At 31.9% G+C, this 19,807-nt stretch overlaps 1 protein-coding gene across 1 annotated transcript in view; it reads right to left on the bottom strand.

Moving 5' to 3' along the window:
- LOC129218568 (dolichyl-diphosphooligosaccharide--protein glycosyltransferase subunit STT3B-like) overlaps positions 1–19,807 on the bottom strand; it is a 76,671-nt gene that overhangs the window by 3,433 nt on the left and 53,431 nt on the right. The window contains exons 11-15 of the mRNA XM_054852878.1: positions 13,943–14,357; positions 9,972–10,143; positions 6,713–6,886; positions 3,671–3,784; positions 168–374 (exon numbers count right to left, since the gene is read on the bottom strand). Coding sequence (XP_054708853.1) covers positions 168–374; positions 3,671–3,784; positions 6,713–6,886; positions 9,972–10,143; positions 13,943–14,357 — 1,082 coding nt within the window. The remainder of the gene's footprint in view (positions 1–167; positions 375–3,670; positions 3,785–6,712; positions 6,887–9,971; positions 10,144–13,942; positions 14,358–19,807) is intronic.

Raw genomic sequence — 19,807 nt, 5'->3', positions numbered from 1 at the left:
TTACAAAACTTGAACAAGTTTAAATCAAACTAAAAACTGCTGTACAACAGCAAACATTAAAATAAGTTAAAATCTAAAAAGACAAAACTACAAATTTTAAATTATTCTTTACTGACAAATACAGTATGTACAAGTAACAATTAAAAAAATCAACTTTTGACTGTTACCTTTTTAGAAAGAAATATGTTGTTAGATTTAATCTTTCTTTGACTATATGGAATGCGTGGGCGGTTGATATCTTTTTTTACATGATATATTCGGACAAGCCAATGTTCAGTGGTATATGCTTCCTCTAAATGTTCCAATTCAAAATTTTTGTTTCCTATTTCCATATTTCGAGTTCTGTCAAAACCAGATGGAGTACGGAAATCCAACTAAAAAAACAAGAAAATAAATTTCAAGTGAATTGATTTTTTAAGGAAAACTTTTAATGAATAAATGTACTTGACACATATTTAAAAAAAACTTAAACATAAAGTTTACACATAAAATTAAAGACAATTTTTATAGGTGAACTTGGCCAAGAGAGCAAGCTAACTATGAGTTATCTTGATGCTGGTGGATTCACTAGTTTTCTACACATTCAAGCATACTAATAGTATACAGACTGAAAATGGGCTCTCGGGAGCATAATAAAAGATCAAAGCTGGCTAACATTTTAAAGTTTTAAAGTCCTTTATCATCTAATTTGACAATGCTTTTATAATATATATTATAAATGTTTAACAGTTTGTTTCATTTTGACTTCTTAATCAAATTTTAATGTACAATATTTTTTTTAAAGTCAAAAAAAAAAAAAAAAAACAAGTAAAAGTAAAATTAACAAACTTATTCATGAGTAGAATATTTCACCCTCTAAACAATTAAGATTAAATTTAAGCATTATAAACCAATAGATACATTAATCTTAAAACTTTGTTTTGCATGTAAAAATGTACGCAATTTTTTTTTTATTTTTTTTTTTTTTTTATTTTTTAACAGAGCAATGACGTGAGAAATAAGTTCAATTTCATATAAATTATGAGTGAAGATAAATTTACAAAAAAAAAAAAAAAAAATTCATTTATACACACTATAGAGTGCACAATGTTCTGGAATTACACTTCTTTGAATAAAAACAGAATATTAAGCAATCATATATCTCTCAAGAAACACTACATAAAACAGTAAATTACAGTTTTGAAGATGCAATCAGATTGTACTAGTCACATGCACACAAACACACACAAAAAAGTAAAGACTGGCTTGAAAAGGGAATTAAAACTGAAGTATTATCATCCCTAAGGAACTCAATTTTATCTTTACTCAGATTGATTATACTTGTTTAGAAGGTTGTACCTTTCCTACAGGCAGTTATTGACCTCTTACCTGTCGAGTAATTTTAATGATTTAGGTACATAAATTGTCAATTTTTTATTGCAAATATCAAATGTTTAGTACAAAATAAAAGAAAGTTAAAGGTTAAAAATTAATATTTTGAATACATGCATAAATTTTTTAAACTATTTATGGACACTGCCTACGCTGTTAAAACAGCTGTCATTTAACATGGCAGTGGAGTTCACTTCTAGTGGAGCATAAAAAGAAAAAAAAAAAATCTGAATTTTTTGAAAAGAAAAAAAATAAATTCATTGAAATAAATGTAGACTTTGAACGTAAACCTTTATCCTTTGAAACCTTCAGTGAAAAACTGTCAGCTAATGATTTGAGTGCAAAACTTTTCCCATGATAGATTTGCATTTAACAAAGAGTTTAGCCCCCCCCCCCAAAAGAAACTTCTCCCCATATATATTTCAGTGCAATAATACAATGCACTCAAAAACAGTTTTCAAGTAATACTCGGGTGAGACATTTTAGATCACCAGTACATGACAGTTAAAAAGTTAATGTTTTTGTACAACAAAACAAAACATTTGAAAGACCTTTAAAAGCTAAGTAAATTTACATTCATAAAAAAAATAATAAATGCAATCTATAAAAATAATTCAATCTACAGTCGAGTCCCGACTTACGAGAGGGACGCGTTCCAAGACACCTCGCGTAAGTCTGAATTTCGCGTTGTGAAACAAGGTATGTTTAGTAATTTTTTATAAGCATACCCAATTGTTTGAGACGTTTGTAAAAACCCCTCATATTGTTTCAAACCATTTATTTACTATATATTGCAGTATCTTTGACAAAGAACCAACTTTTTCTGTATTTTAGAAAAAGCGTTATTATTTGGCATAAAATTCTGTAATTTAGCACAAAATCAATGTGTAATGGGGGAGAGAAACTTAAAATAAAGTAGTATGGTACTTACAGTATGTACACTACAGCATTATTATAGCACTTAACAATATCGATATAGTAAATATATTTGTAATTTAAAAAATGAAGAAGGTTTATGCAGCGCGATCAGACTGTTATCAACGTTCAATGTATTTTATCAACGTTCACATGTAAAATGAAAAAAAAAAAAGTTAAGAATCGGCATGGTTATTAGTATAAACTAAAACAAAGCGTTGTTTAGACTAATACAGTGGGTGAACTTCTGTTTTCAGTGATGCTAAAGGGATGAAAGTCCATTCACAAAACCAATATTTAGTGTCAACGAAGCCCATTCTAATGCTCTGCCGCTCTTTTCCGAAAAATTTCATGTTGCAGGCGCGTAATTTGTGTCCGCATTAAAAAATTCATTACTCATGAAAAACTCGCGTTATAGCCATTTCGCGTAAGTCGGATCACGTTGTAGCGGGATCCTACTGTACTACCTAAAACTTCTCTCAATCACTTATAAGTGAGACATAAAAGATCAAACCAATCAACACTTTTTACACAAAACATTTGAATGGTGATAATGTTAAGTTTTGAAATCGTCTACAGTTAAAAATTTAGGAAATTGTTAAGGTAAATATTGCTGTAAAATAGAGTGATTACAAAACAAATTTTTTTCAGTAAATTGTACCGGAAAAGTCACAAATTTGTACACCATGCGGCTTAATGGTGCAAAGCAGATTTGTCTCTATCTCTACTCACTTGTTGCTTCCCATTTGGTATAGGGTATAGTGAACCCGAATGTGATTACAAAGGGTGCAAGTTCAAACCCCGCTGTCTACATCTCATTCTTTTTACTCAGTGCAACAAGTCACGGCATTCACTTTTTTTTCACCCATAAAATTTTACAGTAAAATAGGATTTTTCAGTAAAAAGTACAGGCAACATAGACGGCAGTTTCATATAACATTTCAAGAAAAAGGTTTATAGTGTAGCAAATGCCTACATTTCATTTGATTACCATTAAGATTTAGCAATGCTTGTTTAATATTGTTAAAAGCTTCTGTTACTTCATTTTTCCAAATTTAACTTAATTCTTATCAATTTTAAGATGATATTCCTCATGTTAAAATAAATTTAAGAAAAGCAGGGGGAACAAAAGAAAATTTTGTCTTTTGGTCTTCTGAAACAAGATCCATTGTGAATGAAGATTGCACACTTATAAACTTTGCTACAACCTTCAACTTAAACCACAAAAACATAAAATAAAAGTATAAAAAATGAGCTAACATTGAAAATATTTGAATCTATGCATAACAAAAGACACACTTTTTACCAACTTCGTTGAATAAAATAGAATGCTTTTATTACCTAAAGCAAATTCTCAGCAAAACATAAAAAATTATTTACAAACCTGAAGTTCACCAAAGCGGTAATAACTCAGCTTGTACATTAAACAGTTCAGAAGGGTTTGAGATCCATTCTCATCAACTCTAAACTCTCCTCTGCTAGTGTAATAATCACTCTCCTAAAGAGCAGGAGGGAAAATTAAAATAAAAAAAAAGAAGCATGTAAATAGTGAATTAAATTTGTTTTGTTTTTGAAATTTAGGTAGATAATGCATGGTTTTCAAGAATGTAATAACATGATGAAAAGGCTGGGTTAACCAATGAAGGAAATCAATTCATACATCCTAAATTAATTACTTTAACTAATGTTGTCTTGCTGAAATCAATCGAGATTTTTTTAAATAAATGCTTCACATATTTTCTTACACATTAAAACATTGCATATGGGTCATTCTTCAAAAAGTGTAACACTGCTGTCACATGCCTTTATCAGTTAAAAATTAAGGAATAATGCATTTTAAAATATTTTTAAATTTCATTAAAAATATATCAATTTAAAAATCTACCAAAAGTTTTTAATAATAATTTTAATATCTTTTTGGGTCACCGCATGTGAATTCTCACCTCGGTGGCATGCCATATACCTGGTGTGACTGTTACAGCCATGGAAAACATTATAAGGACAAGCAAAAAGTCGTCGATTCTAGGTGCCACATTTGGTTGGAAAAGTATGCAAATATTTTAAGGAAAAAATACATGAAACAAAACACTTTCAAACTTTGGTTTAAAAAATTTGTAAATTATTAAAATGCATGAATTTTTCAGGTTTTACTAGTTCGCCACTTGGAAAAAATCATAAGGACAAACATATATTTTGAGAGTCATATGATTATTTACACTAACCCAAAACTGTTACGCAGTAAGATTGTTTACTCTCTTTCTTCATCAGGCCGAACAGCACAAAATTCTCTGAACATGAAAAGTCACTAACTGTTGCTTACAAAAAAAGCAGAATGAGTGAACGTGAAATTGCAAGGAAGGTAAACAGATTTAAAACAGTAATTTATAATTTTTTTTTGAAGAATCCAAAAGAGTATGGCTAACTTCTCACTCTTACTAAGCGACAGAAACGAGCAATTGTTCATAATAAATGATATGTACCTTGCACTCTCCTAACAGTGCATAATATTTTGCAAAAGACATCCAATGTTACTTATGCTAAACCACGATCACATTCATAATTTACAAAGCTTCAAAAGAAGTTTTGATTGGAATTCGCTAAGAAACAGGTTTCTTTCGAGTCTCAGTGGAAATCTGTCGCATTTTCTGATGGAAAAAAGCTTTTATTTGGAGGACCAGATGATTTTCACCATTACTGGCATGATTTGCAAAGTGAAACTTATATTTTACCAAACAACAAATCGGAGGCGGTTTTGTGATGGGTGTGGGCAGGTTTTGCAGCTAATGGAGCACCACCAATTGTGTCCATTTGAGATCCCTTGAATTCAGAATCATATGTTGATATACTAGCTGAAAATGTATTACCTGAAGCACCCCTTATCACAGGTGGTGATTATTTGTTTCAACAAGACAATGAAAGTTGTCAAGTGTCTTGTGGATCACATCTATGGTTCAAGGTCCATTCAGTGAAAATTCTGGACTGACCCATAAGAAGGCTTTATTTAAACTCCATAGAAAATCTGTGGGGCATCATTTTGACTAAAGAATGGCACACAATACGCAAATAAAGACGAACAGACATCATCCATTGAATTGGATGACGTAAAAACATTTATATATAAAATTTAACTAAACTTTCCGAGTCAACGATTGGACGATTGATGAGGGTAATTGAAAATAAAAAAGTAATTTTGTAGAATATTAATTTTTTTGGGACATATTTGTTAATATCTTTATATTTTTTCCATGTTTCAGCTAAAACATTGGTGTTAATTTGTGGTTTAACAATTATATTGTAATTTAATTTTATACTAATAGGTTTCTAACGTTTCCTCTTTACAAACAGTAAATTATGTTCGATTTTGTTTACAATTGATGATCACTTTCATACATAACACTCATGTTTCAACGTGTCCTTACAATTTTTCCCATGGCTGTAATGTTACTTAATAGCTTGTTTAATTAAAAGTATATATTTATTTATCTGTTATTTCTTCCACAACTGTCTCAAATCATTACCCAAACACAAAATGCCATTGACAGATGCTAGTAATGGCATCACATTTTATTTCCTGTGGTACAAGAGAGCAACCTTGTTTATTTTCAGCCTTAAAGAAGTTGTGAGATTTCCGTTGAAAAACAAGAACACAGATTTTGTTTTAAAAACGAAGCGTGGTTCATTCTCAACTCTGAACTTGAAATTCAGGCATTTAAATTGTAAAAAAAAAAAGAAGTTTGCAGGTTTAACATGTTTAGCATGTGCAGATTGTAAAAAGAAAAAAAAAATTCTTTTCCTGAAAAATTCACCCATCAGGCCTCTAGTATATTAATAGGAAATTCTTCACCTCCATGAATGTCATTGTCACGAAGGTAGGAATAAATAATAGTTGTGAAATACATCAATTTTTAGACATTGTACAAAAGATTATAAATTTACTACTTTAAAAACATGATAATACTGTACTATTTTTAAACACAAATTTAAAGGTAACTAAAATAACAAATTTAAGCTGCACTTTTCTCAAGAGAGCTTGATATTAGATTCACACTAATCATTAAACTAGCTCATTGTTTGCACAATAAACATAATTACTTCCTTGATAGTAAATAAGCCTCTATTTTCAAACACTGAAAGTTCTTATTTTTACTTTTTCAAATTTTTTAATTCCACGAACAAGGCTATTTTTATTTTATTTTTATTTTATAAGTTAAATAATTGGAATTCAGTTGGGTCATTGTTTATGGTTACTGTACAATGTGTAAGTAAGTTTCATGTAAAATTTTTTTAAAAAGAAAACAAAGTTTTGATATTGAAAAGTATTTAGTTCAAAAGTTATCTAGAGAATGACCCATATCCTACACATAATGAGTTGATATCTAATTCTAAAAAAGCATACACATTTATTTTAAACTATATAATATCATACTTTTATGTCTCTTGGATGCTCTCCTTCAGCAATTCGAACCATCCAAAGAAATTTATTTATATCATCGCCTGAGTATCCTATAACACCACCAAATATGACAAGAACATAATCAACATCAAGTGTTTTCATAATTTCATATGCAGCAGATTCATTGGATGCCATTGCTTTTCCAACCTAAAGATAGTCACAGAAAATGCAATTAAAGCAGCATTGAAGAAGATGCATTTTTAAAAGATGTAAAAGTAAATCTAATTATTTGGAGGGCTTTGGACTCTCACACATACACATTTATTGTATCAATGTATATATATAGAGTCTGACAAATACATAAGGACAAATGAATACCGTGGCTACTAGTTTTTTCATAATAAGAACACTTCAAAAGCCATGTCGCACTGAATTTTACTATAAACTTCGTAAAGTAATTTGTTTGATGTCTTGAATATTCCTCGAGGTTAAAATTTTAAAACTTTTGTTGGTCTCATGGTTGAAGAATGCATAAAGGGACCTTTGCAACATTTCTCGAATTGGCAGAGCTTGAAACCAAACAATTTCACTTACTAACTACTAGTCACCAATTCATTTACATATTGATTTACCGATCAGAGGTGTGAGGCACCATGCTGATGGATGGATGGCATCTGGGTTGCATAATATCTTAAACGGTCCCCTCAAAGAACCGGGCGAAATCTTGTTGTAATTAGCCTTGCACTCATACAGGGAGCTTGTGCGGGGGTTGACCTTTTACCAGTGTTTTTTATGGGCTTCAAACGCCTTTAACGGGGCAAAATTTACCCCTAAATATTGGATAATTGGGAATTAGAGGGTACAATATGATCTTTTATTTTAAATTTTAATTAGAAAAATTTAAATAATGATTGACAATTTGAAAAAACTCAACAAACTAAAGTTGATGTGTTTCAGGATTCTTCTGAAAATACTATTTATAGGGATAAACCAGCCCTCGCAATCTAACCCCGTCCCGTGGCTAGTTGCCTATGAGCATGTGAGAAGAATCACCTTCTTGACCTCACCATTTTTGATTTTAATAAAATTAGACACGAAGAACACATATGATAAGATAAGTAATCCTGCCAATTTTTAGATTTCTGTTTTCAAAATTGTTCGAAATATAAGCCAGTAAATATACTGAAAACGTGAGTAAAAAAAGAAAAGTGTGTTCTTACAAAAGACTCCTAATTATAGCAGAATGAAAAATATTGTAAAGCTAAAATGATAGAGCTTTCAATTGATATATAACATACCCTTCTTATGATAGATTTAAGTTTTAGCAACATTCACAGTCGTGGAGGAATATTGTGAAGAATGGTTTACCCCTATTAAATTGTTCAAAATATAAGCCAGTAAATATACTGAAAACGTGAGTAAAAAAAGAAAAGTGTGTTCTTACAAAAGACTCCTAATTATAGCAGAATGAAAAATATTGTAAAGCTAAAATGATAGAGCTTTCAATTGATATATAACATAACCTTCTTATGATAGATTTAAGTTTTAGCAACATTCACAGTTGTGGAGGAATATTGTGAAGAATGGTTTACCCCTATTAATAATATTTTCAAAAAAATCCTGAAACACATCAACTTTAGTTTGTTCCGTTTCTCTCTATTCAAATTTTCAATCATTATTTGAATTTTTGTGATTAAATTTAAAATAAAAGATTATATTGTACCCTTTAATTCCAAATTATCCAATATTTAGGGGCAAATTTCACCGTGTTAAAAGTGTTTGTTACCAATAAAAAATAAACATGGGTTCAATATTTTTAAGTGTTCTATGGATGTACAAAATTGGATATGTACCAATCGGGTTTTCACCCTTGTGCAGGGTTAGGGTAGACCGACCAGTGAATGAATAGCACGTCATTTTAAAAAAAATAAAAAAAAAGCTTCCAAAAATTTTTTTCTGAATAAATTCACTACAAAAGCGTATTTTATTGATATTCTAAGCTATCTGACACCTGATTCGTTACTTTGGATACATATTTTTTCCTGGAAAAAAATTGAAATTTTTACTGCCGTGAATCGTTCTTTCTCTTTTTCAAAATAATAAGGCTGGTTTCATGCTAGCAATTATTTTGATACATATTATTTTTATTGATAAAATTATGTTTTAACTCTACGAAAGAAGAATTAAGTATACAGATTTAGGCTATGGATTTAAATTGTTTCAGTCAATGCAGCATGCGTAGATTTTCAGGTACAGGGGTGTTCAGTCACTGGGTACGAAAAAATTGCAAAAACCCAGTGAATGAACAATGGCAAAATTTCTTTTGATTTAAAAAGAATTTTAAGTTTCTTTGAGATATTTTCATTTTTGTATTTTTTTGTAATGTAGACAGTTTTATATGCTTATTTATTTATGTATTTCATTATATATTTTATAATTTCTTTATTTTTGTCTTTGCAAACAATGCACTTTTTACTGAGTTTTATTTTTTATCTATCTATATCTCAATCTGTATATTAACCTACCTACCAACATCTTTCTTCCTATATCTTTATCTCTCTTGATAGAATAGATAGGTAGATAGATTGATAAATAGATTGATTAGGATAATGGATTGGTAGATATTTAGATGTACAGACAGATAAATAGGTAGACAGTTAGGTAAATAGACAGATAGATAGATAAGTATATATATATATATATAAGTATATATATACAGATAGATAAGTAACTAGATAAAAAAAGATAAGTACATTGATAAATAGGTAAGTAGACATAGAGATAGACCGATAGATCTGTACATAGAAAAATAGAAAGGTATATTGATAGATGGATATAGATAGATAGTTATATAAATAGATAGATATAAATAGTTATATAGATAGATAGATCTCAAAGAAACTTAGTTTCTTTTTGAATCAAAATTTATCATGTTCATTCATTGGGTTATTGTACCATTTTTTCTTTAAACACCTAAAAAAGTCAGAAGCGGTACCATTTAAGTTCCGGCGATTTTTTAGAGATATTTACATAGATCAATTAAAATGTTTTAACTATTATGATCTGTATAGTATAGAATTTAAAATTACTAGGATTTTTAAAAAATGAAATTGTGCTTAACTGTTCACTCACTGGTTGGTCTACCCTACTTTGATAGTTACTTTATGTAACAGAAATGCTATTTTATTTACTGCAATTCACTTTAAGCATGGAAATGGATGTTACAATTGAGACTGAAACATTTATACCACAAAATCTATGCAGTGATAAGAAAAAAAGTGACACTACTTACGAGTGCAATATGACTGTTGTTCCAGGTATTGTTATCAACCAGCGTGCTTCTATTAGCCATTCCCGCAATTTGATATCCATAATCCCACCATGACATGACTTTAGCATCATCTGCTGTGTTTTGAGCAAGCCAATGGTAAGCTTCTCGAAAATCATCCAAAATCAACCTGGACCTACAAAAAAAAAAAACTTTTCTTAAGAATGTTTATTGATAAACAGCTGATAGTAAAATTATATCAATTTAGCACCATATTAAATATGTTTTGGAATCAAACTGAAGGTGATAGGGAAGAAAACTTCAGCTAAACAGTCAAAACTAAAAAGTTTTTGAAAAACATACAAGCAATCATTATCATTGGTTTTTTATTTCTGGAATTAAAATCTCCTACTTCGAAACAAAATCATGAAAAAAAACAACCTTAGATCGGACCTCTTTTCAATAGTAAAGTTTCACCTTTTTGTACTGGAAAAGGGGTTCAATGTTCAAAAACACACACATGCAGAGCCTCTGAAAGATATTTTTTAAGGTGAGATAGGAATACTCTCTCTTGGGGTCTCTCTGTTTGCACTATAAAGTTACAGGAAGGGTAAGCATGGATCATCATTTCTGAGGTGGGGCAAAAACTTGACACAATCACCATTCCCATTTCCCTTAATGTTCCTACATCAAGTTTTTTTTTTTAATTTTTTTAAACAAATCAGAAATAAGAATTTATCAAACATAAAAGTAATTCAATGCTGTGAAATCTTGCTTAGGAGGAAGAATAGATAACAAAAGTAACAAGTCATAAAAAGCAATTTTAAGCAGTTTATGTACGTTATCGGAAACACTCGGGTAGTGAAATTGTGAAATGTCTCTTAGCTTTTTTTTAAAATATACTGAAGCCTTAAAAACAGTTTTAGTCAATCTTTGGTTGGTGGTAAAATCAGTTTGGAAAGATTCAAAAACAATTTTATTAAGCAATAAGTATGGAAAAATAACAATTGTATGGGTAACAATACATATTCCTATAACAATTTTGACTAGAAAAAAATCCCCGAAATATTCATAGGAAAATTCAAAAACAAGTTTCGTTAAAAATCTAAATATTATCAAAAAGACTAGTCAATCTAGTTCCACCTTGAGTTCATGCCAAAAATACAGAAAAGTCCTGGTGAAACAGGGTTGGCCGGGTTGGACCTACTGGGGTTTTTTGAAAAAAAAAAAAAAACATTAAAAAACCTCATAATTTAGACCACTTTTGGGTTTTTGAGGAATTTTGATAAAATTAATTCAAATACTTTTACACAATCATTTATTCGTACTTCACTACAGACAATGGACATTTAAAAAAATGAATTTTGAATTTTAATAGCCTTTATAAATGCATTATACTTCACTTTTAGTCAATCTTAAATAAACCAATGTACGTACTTACTTTCTTAAGTTTTAACAGCATTGAAAAAAATATTTCAACATTTTTAAATATATAAACCTATTTTGCTTTTACTTTAATACATCAAGAAATAATTCCAAATATCTTGATTAAGTCCTGTCAGGTCTGATTTTCTCAAGTTTTGTACATTGCACTGAGAAAACTACACTAGCCAAAGAGCTTTCTCATGTGAATTATTTTCTGCAAACCAACACATGTCACATATTTCAAACAAACAAGACATATTTTTTTTTAGAAATTAACAGGATTTACAAGCGATCAGACAGAAAACAGAATAGGATGAACATCATTTTTAATATCTTACAAAAAAGTTTAATATTAAAAGTACAGAGTAAGAACTCTGTACAATGAAGTAGAAAAAACAGGCAACATATTAATCAAAAAAAAAAAAAAAATAATAATAATAATGATAATGTCTCGATTAAGCTGGAATTGAAATACAATAAAGTAAAATGTGAAAAAAAAAAATGTAGTAATTAAAAAAGAACAATAGATTTTATCAGTTGAGAAGTAACTTAGTCAAAGCTGTTGATAACCATAGGAAGTACAAAATCTGAAACTTCACCATTCTTTGGTTTCATCATCTTTTATACTTTTCTTTAGAAAAGACTGAGCTTTAACTAGTTTTCCAGCTTTTTCCACCCTAAGACAATTTCTACGCTTTGTCCATATGCATACGCTGCTACAAATGCCCCACCTTTTCCATTAAAAAAGACAAAAAAAAAAAAAAAATCCATATTTTTTTTTAAACCAATCTTTAAATGAGTTTTATTTTTAAAAAAATTCGAAAAACCCTGGGTCCATGGGCTTTATTTAAAAAAAAAAAGGTTTTTGCCAACCCTGTGGTAAAACTTAAAAGGTCCATACCACAGGATCTTCCACTCTTCAACAACGGCACACCAAAACAAGAAGGCACAATCCACATGTCGGATATCCAGAACAGTTGACATAGTCCATTCCCCACATGGATGACTATGATACCTTGTTCTCAGTAGACCTATCAATCTCAGACATTAGGTACCCTTCTGTCCACAGAAGAAACCATCCGTATGAACATCCAGTCTGGCCAGGCTCCCGGACGCTGTTTTGCCCTCAGGTGGATGCCTCCGTTTTGGAAAAACATCCGGTTCGACTAGCACGAACCTTCAAACAGCCCTTTTAAGCCTATCATTGGCAAAAATCAACTTCAAAAAAATACAACTTTGAAAAACCATCAAGGCAACATTTAGAACAAGCCCGCTCTTTTAGCAGGGCAAAACAAACTTCTCTTAAATACAATCACGTCCTCAGCGTGGAAAACTCAAATCAGAGCCATTAACTCCCAGGCACAAAATCTCAGCACAAAAACAACCCGCCAACAGCCGCCGCCAGAAACAGCTAACAGCTGAGAGGGAAAAAAAACAAGAAAAGAGAGGGATTGATTCATCAACTCTTCTTTCTGTATGTGTACCTTCCAACTATGCAATGGCATGATGCAACACAACTCTATATGAATAAATTAGTTGTCAGAACAACTCACAGTTAACATTTTAAGCTGTAAAACTTTAAAAATAATTTTCAACATGCATTCAGAAAAAAGTTACTCAGCACTTATGCCCATTACGTCAACCCATCACCATGGCAAACATCACGCGAATCTGTTGGAATTTTAACTCAGGGGAACAATTTGCGCACCGGTTAACTAATGGGATAACTTTTCCAAAATTCAAAAAAAAAGGAAGTAAGTAATAAAACTTTTAAAAACCCTTCAACAGCTTTAGGAATTGTCTTCAAAAGAACCAAAAACAGATTATTTTTCCAACAATGTGAATGCCAAGCATTAGTAACTAAGTAATACAGAAACTTGTTAGAAATTAAGATAAAGGAACCTCAGTAAGTCAACATGTTTCCATGTTCCCTTGGGGTGCTGAGTTATCGAGGATCTACTGCATATGTAATGAAAGAAAATTTTAACTTTGTCGTCACGTAGGATTACAGCTTACCAATGCAGTAAGTGAGATGACTGCTGTACAAATATTATTATAATCAATCAGGAAAAAAACGATCAAGAAGGGCGAGAGCGTCTGGACCCCTGAACACCCCCTTGTGTGCACCATTGTCTCCACGGAAATAACAGCTTGTCTATGAGTGACTGAAACTTTTTTAGTTGTTATATTTAGTGCACTTCAATGCTCTTGCACCTATCGTAATCTGCTGATACACAATATTTTTGATCTTCATGTAAATGACTCAGTATAGCGACACTTCACTGTAATCGAAACAAGTCAAAACTTGTTATTTATTTTATAAATCAAACAAAAGTCATAACTTTTTACAACTAATTAGCATATAATTTTAGAAAACATTATCAGCATTTATTAAAAAAAAATATATTGAAGTTAATTAAAATAGTGAATTCACTGCAATTGGAACAAGCGAAAAATTGCTATTTATTTTTCAATTTGCACAAAAGGCAAAACTTTTTAATTCTAATTAGCATATACTTTTGGAAAATAAGTGTAACAAACAAAAAAGTCCATATAGAAATTATACATACCCATCAGAGCTATAACTAGCTAGCACAATACTAGGGCTGGAATATGCATTGCTGGTTACCCATGTGCAATGGACGGCAAACAACATTAGAGTCATCATCATAACAACGACAGTGATGCTACGTATGTTTGTTCCTAAACCATGATTTTCTCTTGATTGATCTGTTTTGATTTTCCTAATTTTTCCAGCCTTGTCATAAAGATTCTTGTTTCCTTTCTTATCAGTACCGTCACTTTCTTCTGAATCACTATCAATAGGACTCAATGATGTTTTAGGACACTCATCATCTTCAAGATATGTTGCAATAGTTTTTGAAAATGCTATTGCGCTTAGGACACATACCACAGGAGTTAAAGTCAGCATTAATCTAACCATTACTCCAGCAAAATATACAGCAGTAATAGCATACAAAATAACTGAAATAAAAAAGAATATGTTCAAGCATAATTTAAAAATAACTTTTTGGAATTTTAATGCAATTATAAAGTAAAAGATTGAAATGACAAATGATTAAAACTAATTTTGCTTAAATTGGAATTTTAATGTTGATAAAGGTTTTAATTATTATTCAAATCAACAAAATACAGGACCCATATTTTGCGCTCCAAAATTTGTCTAGAGTCAAAATGTAGTAATTTTCTAAATTATTTAGTTTTACTTTTTAAATTTTTTATTTATTTACTTATCATACCTGCCAACATTCAAAGAAAAAAATCCAGTAGATTTTTTCAATGTAGCGCAATATCGCTTTTTTTCATGTTATTGAGGGGAAAATAGGGATTTTTTATTATCTCTTAAAGTACAATCATATGCAAGTTCCTTGAGTCATATACACAGAGTTTAATTAATGAAAGTATTAAATGGAAGAATAAAAGTTAAAGTAATACTTTTTCAATGAAAAGTTATTTAGGGGAAAGAAGAATTTCAATTATCTGTCAAGATAATTCAATCATAGACAAGTTTTTTCAGGTCTTCAACAAGATTTAATCCACTTTTTTCGGCCACAAAGTGCTCGATAATAGAGGTCGTTTTGTGAATGAAGAAATGTTGTGCAGCATAGGCTGAGCGATGAGTGAGCAAAGAGAGATCGCAAACGCAAACAAGAACTGATGTTGCCAGATTCCAATGAGCTAAAGTTTGAAACTGAGTAGGAAACTTTCAAACCATGGAGTAAAAGCACTAAAATGATGTAAAAATTCATTTTAAAGGGTTTATTTTTTTCATTTTCAAGAAAATCCCTAAATGGAAGGATTTTTTTTAGAGATTAATAAAAACCGGGTGATTTTCAATAAAAATCGGGAGGCCGGGAGAAATGTCAAAAATCCGGGAGTCTCCGGAAAAATCCAGTAGAGTTGGCAGGTATGACTTATTCATTTTTTGAAGATAAAAATTAAATCTTGTTCTTACTATTAAAAAATACATTTCCTAACAGATAATTCCTCGGCACCATGCTAAACTAACGAATGTGAAAATTGGCACTTTCCAGAAGAGCCAAAACAACAATTTTTTTCCATCTGATGCATTGTCTTCCAATGTTTTGATTTTTATAGATAATTTTAAGTGTAAAACTATTGTTTGAAGTAGTTACAACCAGATTTACAAAGCTAATTATAGACGAGAAGCTGGATGTTATTGGAATTGCAGAGGCATGGGCTACAGAATTTGATGCAGATTTATTATGTATTGCTGGGTATAATTTGTTTTGACAAGATAGAGTAGGCAAAAGAGGTGGTGGGGTTTCATTTTAAGTTAGAGACACTTTCATTTGCAATGAATTGGTCCATAAATGATAAACCTAACTTATCTGGATATGGTTTGGCTGGAGTTGATGAGCAATAAAGGCAAAAAATTTCGTTCAGGAAACATTTATAGGCCACCTAATTCAAACCAGAGACAAGATGAACAGATGTATTGTATTATTAGGGACATCTCCAGTAAGGTGGTTCAAAATATATGCAAAAAAAAAAGTTTCTCCTAGATAACAGGACACCCCTCAATATTTTTAGACTTGTGGATAGTAATACACTGGAAGAATTTTGGCTTCCTATTTCAACTGAAAGATGGTGCTGAACCCCCTCTTCCAAACTTCATTAGTATAGGGAAATTAAAGTTTCTAAATTCATTACATTTTCTATGGTATGGCTAATGTTAAATTGAGGTGTCATGGAGCACCCTCTTAAAATTTGCGTGAGAAGCTAAAACTCTTACAGCACAATACTATTAGTAAGTCTAAAAAAAATTAGATGGTGTCCTGGACTCTAGCTGAAAAAAAGTTTTTTTGAACCACCCAAATGTCCAGTAAAGGATCCGTCATCATATCATGGGATTTCAATTTTCCAGGCATTGATTGGAATAATTTTTACCCTGGTAATGGCAGAGAAGAGGATTTTTTTAAGTAACTAGTGACTGTTTCTTAGATCAAGCTGTAACTCAGGGAACTCGAGAGGATCCAATTTTGAATCTAGTTTTCTATGATGGTTTAGTTCAGGAGTTGTGTGTAGGGAATCAATTGGAGATGGTGGTCATAACAGTATTAGGTTCTGGATTAAGTTTGATTCATACAAAGATGAAAATTTTAGGTTTGTGCCCAGTTTTAGAAATACTGATTTTGTTGCACTTAGAAAGGTTTTAAAGAGGTATTTTCTTCAGAATTTGTAAATAGCGATGTAGATCTGCAATCGACGGAATTTAAGGAAAAACTAGCAAAAACAGTTAGGGATTATATTCCTTTTAAAAGAAAAGGTGTTAATACTAAAATTTGGCCCATGTGGTTTGCCAGGGATATTAAATATGCTTTAAATTATAAGTAAGCTGCTTTTTTTCGCTTCAAAGAAACTGTTCCAAGTTCATGTAAGGAAAGGTGTAATTTTAAGTATTAAGTACGGATTCAGAAAAGGGAATTGGAACAAAGACTAGCAGGTAACATTGACAGGAATCCTAAAAAGTATTTTGCTTACACTAATTCTGGGAAAATTCGAAACAGTCAAATTGGGCCACTGGTTGATGAGCATTGAAATTTGATTCAAAACGATAGAGATTCTTCGAATTTTCTTAATAATTTTTTTCCCCAGTGTGTTTAACGATAACTATTGCAACAGCTGACATTAGCAAGACAAGCTATTAGGTAGGGTCTGGTGGGGTAAAGTGGTCATAAAATCGTAGGTTTTCAACTTACGTGGATAATAAATACTATAAATTCTTTAAACACTTCAAATTTTTTTGTTGTTATTTTACATTGCATTATTAAAGAACACGGTACATAGAATTTCAGGGAAAAAAATATTGTTTTAAGTAGTTTTATAACACTTTCATTTCCCTATGTATTTATGACTACTTTACCCCATGGGGTGGGGGAAAGTGGTCATAGCATGGGGTAAAGTGGTCACAGTTTAAAATAGATGCAAAACCGTTATAAATAACTGTAATATTTGTATATTTCGATTATAGTCGATTACAGTTACAAGTATATGCACGAGTATATGCGGGTATACATAAGCATTTATACGTGATTACCTACAGTATACGTGTTTAAACGAGTACATACTTGTCACGTGTATATACAAGTATATACGCGTATAAACGAACATCATATGCGTGTATGCACTTCTTTCTCGAGTATATACATGCATACCTGAGTATATGCGTATATAGTAGACATATATACGCATATATAGGTATACATACATACATTTACGGGTATACACCAGTTATTTCGTGGATATATCCAGTGCGTGTTTGTACATGTCTACTCACGTACATATATATGGAAGCAACGAGTATATACGTATGTTTACGTGCAAACACGATTATGTACCAGTATAGACGTATATACGTACATTTACGTTTATATCAGTACATGTATGTATAGGGAACCATGGCACACCAACGAGGTACGGGGAGACATACCGTATCTCATGGTGAGCAAGGTTCAAACATTAAGGGGTAAACTCCCAGCTGGGTTGACGCCCAGCACAGGGACCTTCCCCGGCGCAATAAGCATCAAGCGCGTCCGTAGCATGATACGACTATCGACCGCCGCACCCAGCCGTGCGGGGGGCCCGCTACGCGGACCCCCCGGGCGGTGGAACCTAAGGCTTACGGCTAAGAGGTGGGGTGTGTGCGGAGAAAAGTACATGTATGTATACAAAGGTATATCCCCTAATATACATATATGCTTAAAGAGTGAATCCAAGGTCTGGGGCAAAAAGCAAAGGGGTGTGGGAGAGGAGAGGATACGAAGCAAAGAATCATAATGAAATTATGGTCGCTGACGCGCTACATGCACACTGAGCCAGAAACTGATGGATGCAAAACAGGCCAAAAATTTGTTACACAAGCATGATTTACCTGACCGGCTGGTGGCGTGATGGTCAGACGCTCGCCTTGCAGGTCTGTGGACCCGGGTTCTGAACTGGGGATGCCCGTCGGTGGATTTTCGACATGAAGAAAATCATCAGCGCACATGTCGTATGATTATGCGGCATGTAGAAGATCCCTAGAGTTAGAACTTTTGGACGTTTGGCTTAGAACTCCCTAGGAAAAAATTAAATTCCTAGTGCAATGTCGCATCAAAGAGAGCCCAAGTGCCTCCACCTGGTGGAAACTGGGCGTCAAAAAAACTACTGTGTCATATGCATCAGCGCCTTAATGGTGACACATGAAAAACTGATGCATTGTAGGGGAGCGCACTAGGTCTGGTTATGGCCCAGACGCCTCTTCAGGTGGGTCTCTTGTACAGCCCAATTGGAAAAAAAAGAAAAAAAAGATGATTTTAACCAACATTTTAGTTTTTAAGAAATATTTAGAGCAGATGTTAAAGTTACGGCCTGTAGTAGCTCTAATCCACGCATCGCAACAAAGGCACAGCGACTGATAAAAGTTTTTCAAAAGTCTCATTATTGCAACAGAGAGTGCTTTGTGATTACGACGCATGTATTACAGCAACCGGCCACAAAGTTCATCAATCACTTTAACACTTTCTTAAGATCTAAAATGTTGTGTAAAATTGTCTTTGTGTAATAAATTTGTGACCTGTTTTGCATCCCTCAGTTTCTGGCTTTGCGTGCATGTAGCGCGTCAGCGTTTTGTTTGTGACCATATGTTTCTTATGATTCTTGTTTCTTCTACTCCTTTCTTACATCTTTTAAGAATATGCCCAAGAGTTTAATCTTACCATGTGTACGTGTATATCATATGCTTGTGTGTAAGTGTCTACTCGAGTTACGAGTACGTACGCAGATATACGTGTCTACCTGAGAAAATAAGTGTTTGTATATATATACGAGTATAAGCGAGTATATACGTGTATAGTCGAACGTATACCTTTATAGACAAAAAATACTTGCAGATACCCATATACTACGCGTTTATTGGTGCATTTATGTGAAACCGTATGTATACGTGCCTACACGAGTATATGCGCATGCATACGCATATACTCGTATATTTAACCCTGTTTACTGAAAAAACAATACATATTAAGTAAAATTAATATTTCATTTGTGTCTGCCTCATATTTTAAGATTACGTGACGTTAGAAGGACAATATTCGTTAAGCCTAATATTATGACCACTTTACCCCATCTTACTTAAATTGTTCTGAAAAATTAACCAAAATAGATTCAGTTAACTGCTAATGAGTAAGAGTTCTTGAGATATGTAGGAAGTTCCCTGTGCAGTCAATATGTTCATAATTCTAAGAAACAAAATTTTCCAAGAAAGTTAAAAGAGGTGTTCAGATTTTGAAATTTTTCATATTCACACAAAGTATTTTATTTTATCAAATAAAATTTTGCCAGATGTGAAACTTTGTATTCAAAATGTAGTTTCTAACTGCCCTATCCTAAAATAAAATTTTCACGTTCAT

Source organism: Uloborus diversus, chromosome 3, assembly GCF_026930045.1.
Source record: "Uloborus diversus isolate 005 chromosome 3, Udiv.v.3.1, whole genome shotgun sequence".
Lineage (NCBI taxonomy): Eukaryota > Metazoa > Arthropoda > Arachnida > Araneae > Uloboridae > Uloborus > Uloborus diversus.
Note: the sequence above shows the minus strand (reverse complement) of the source record. Positions and strands in the feature narration are given on the sequence as shown.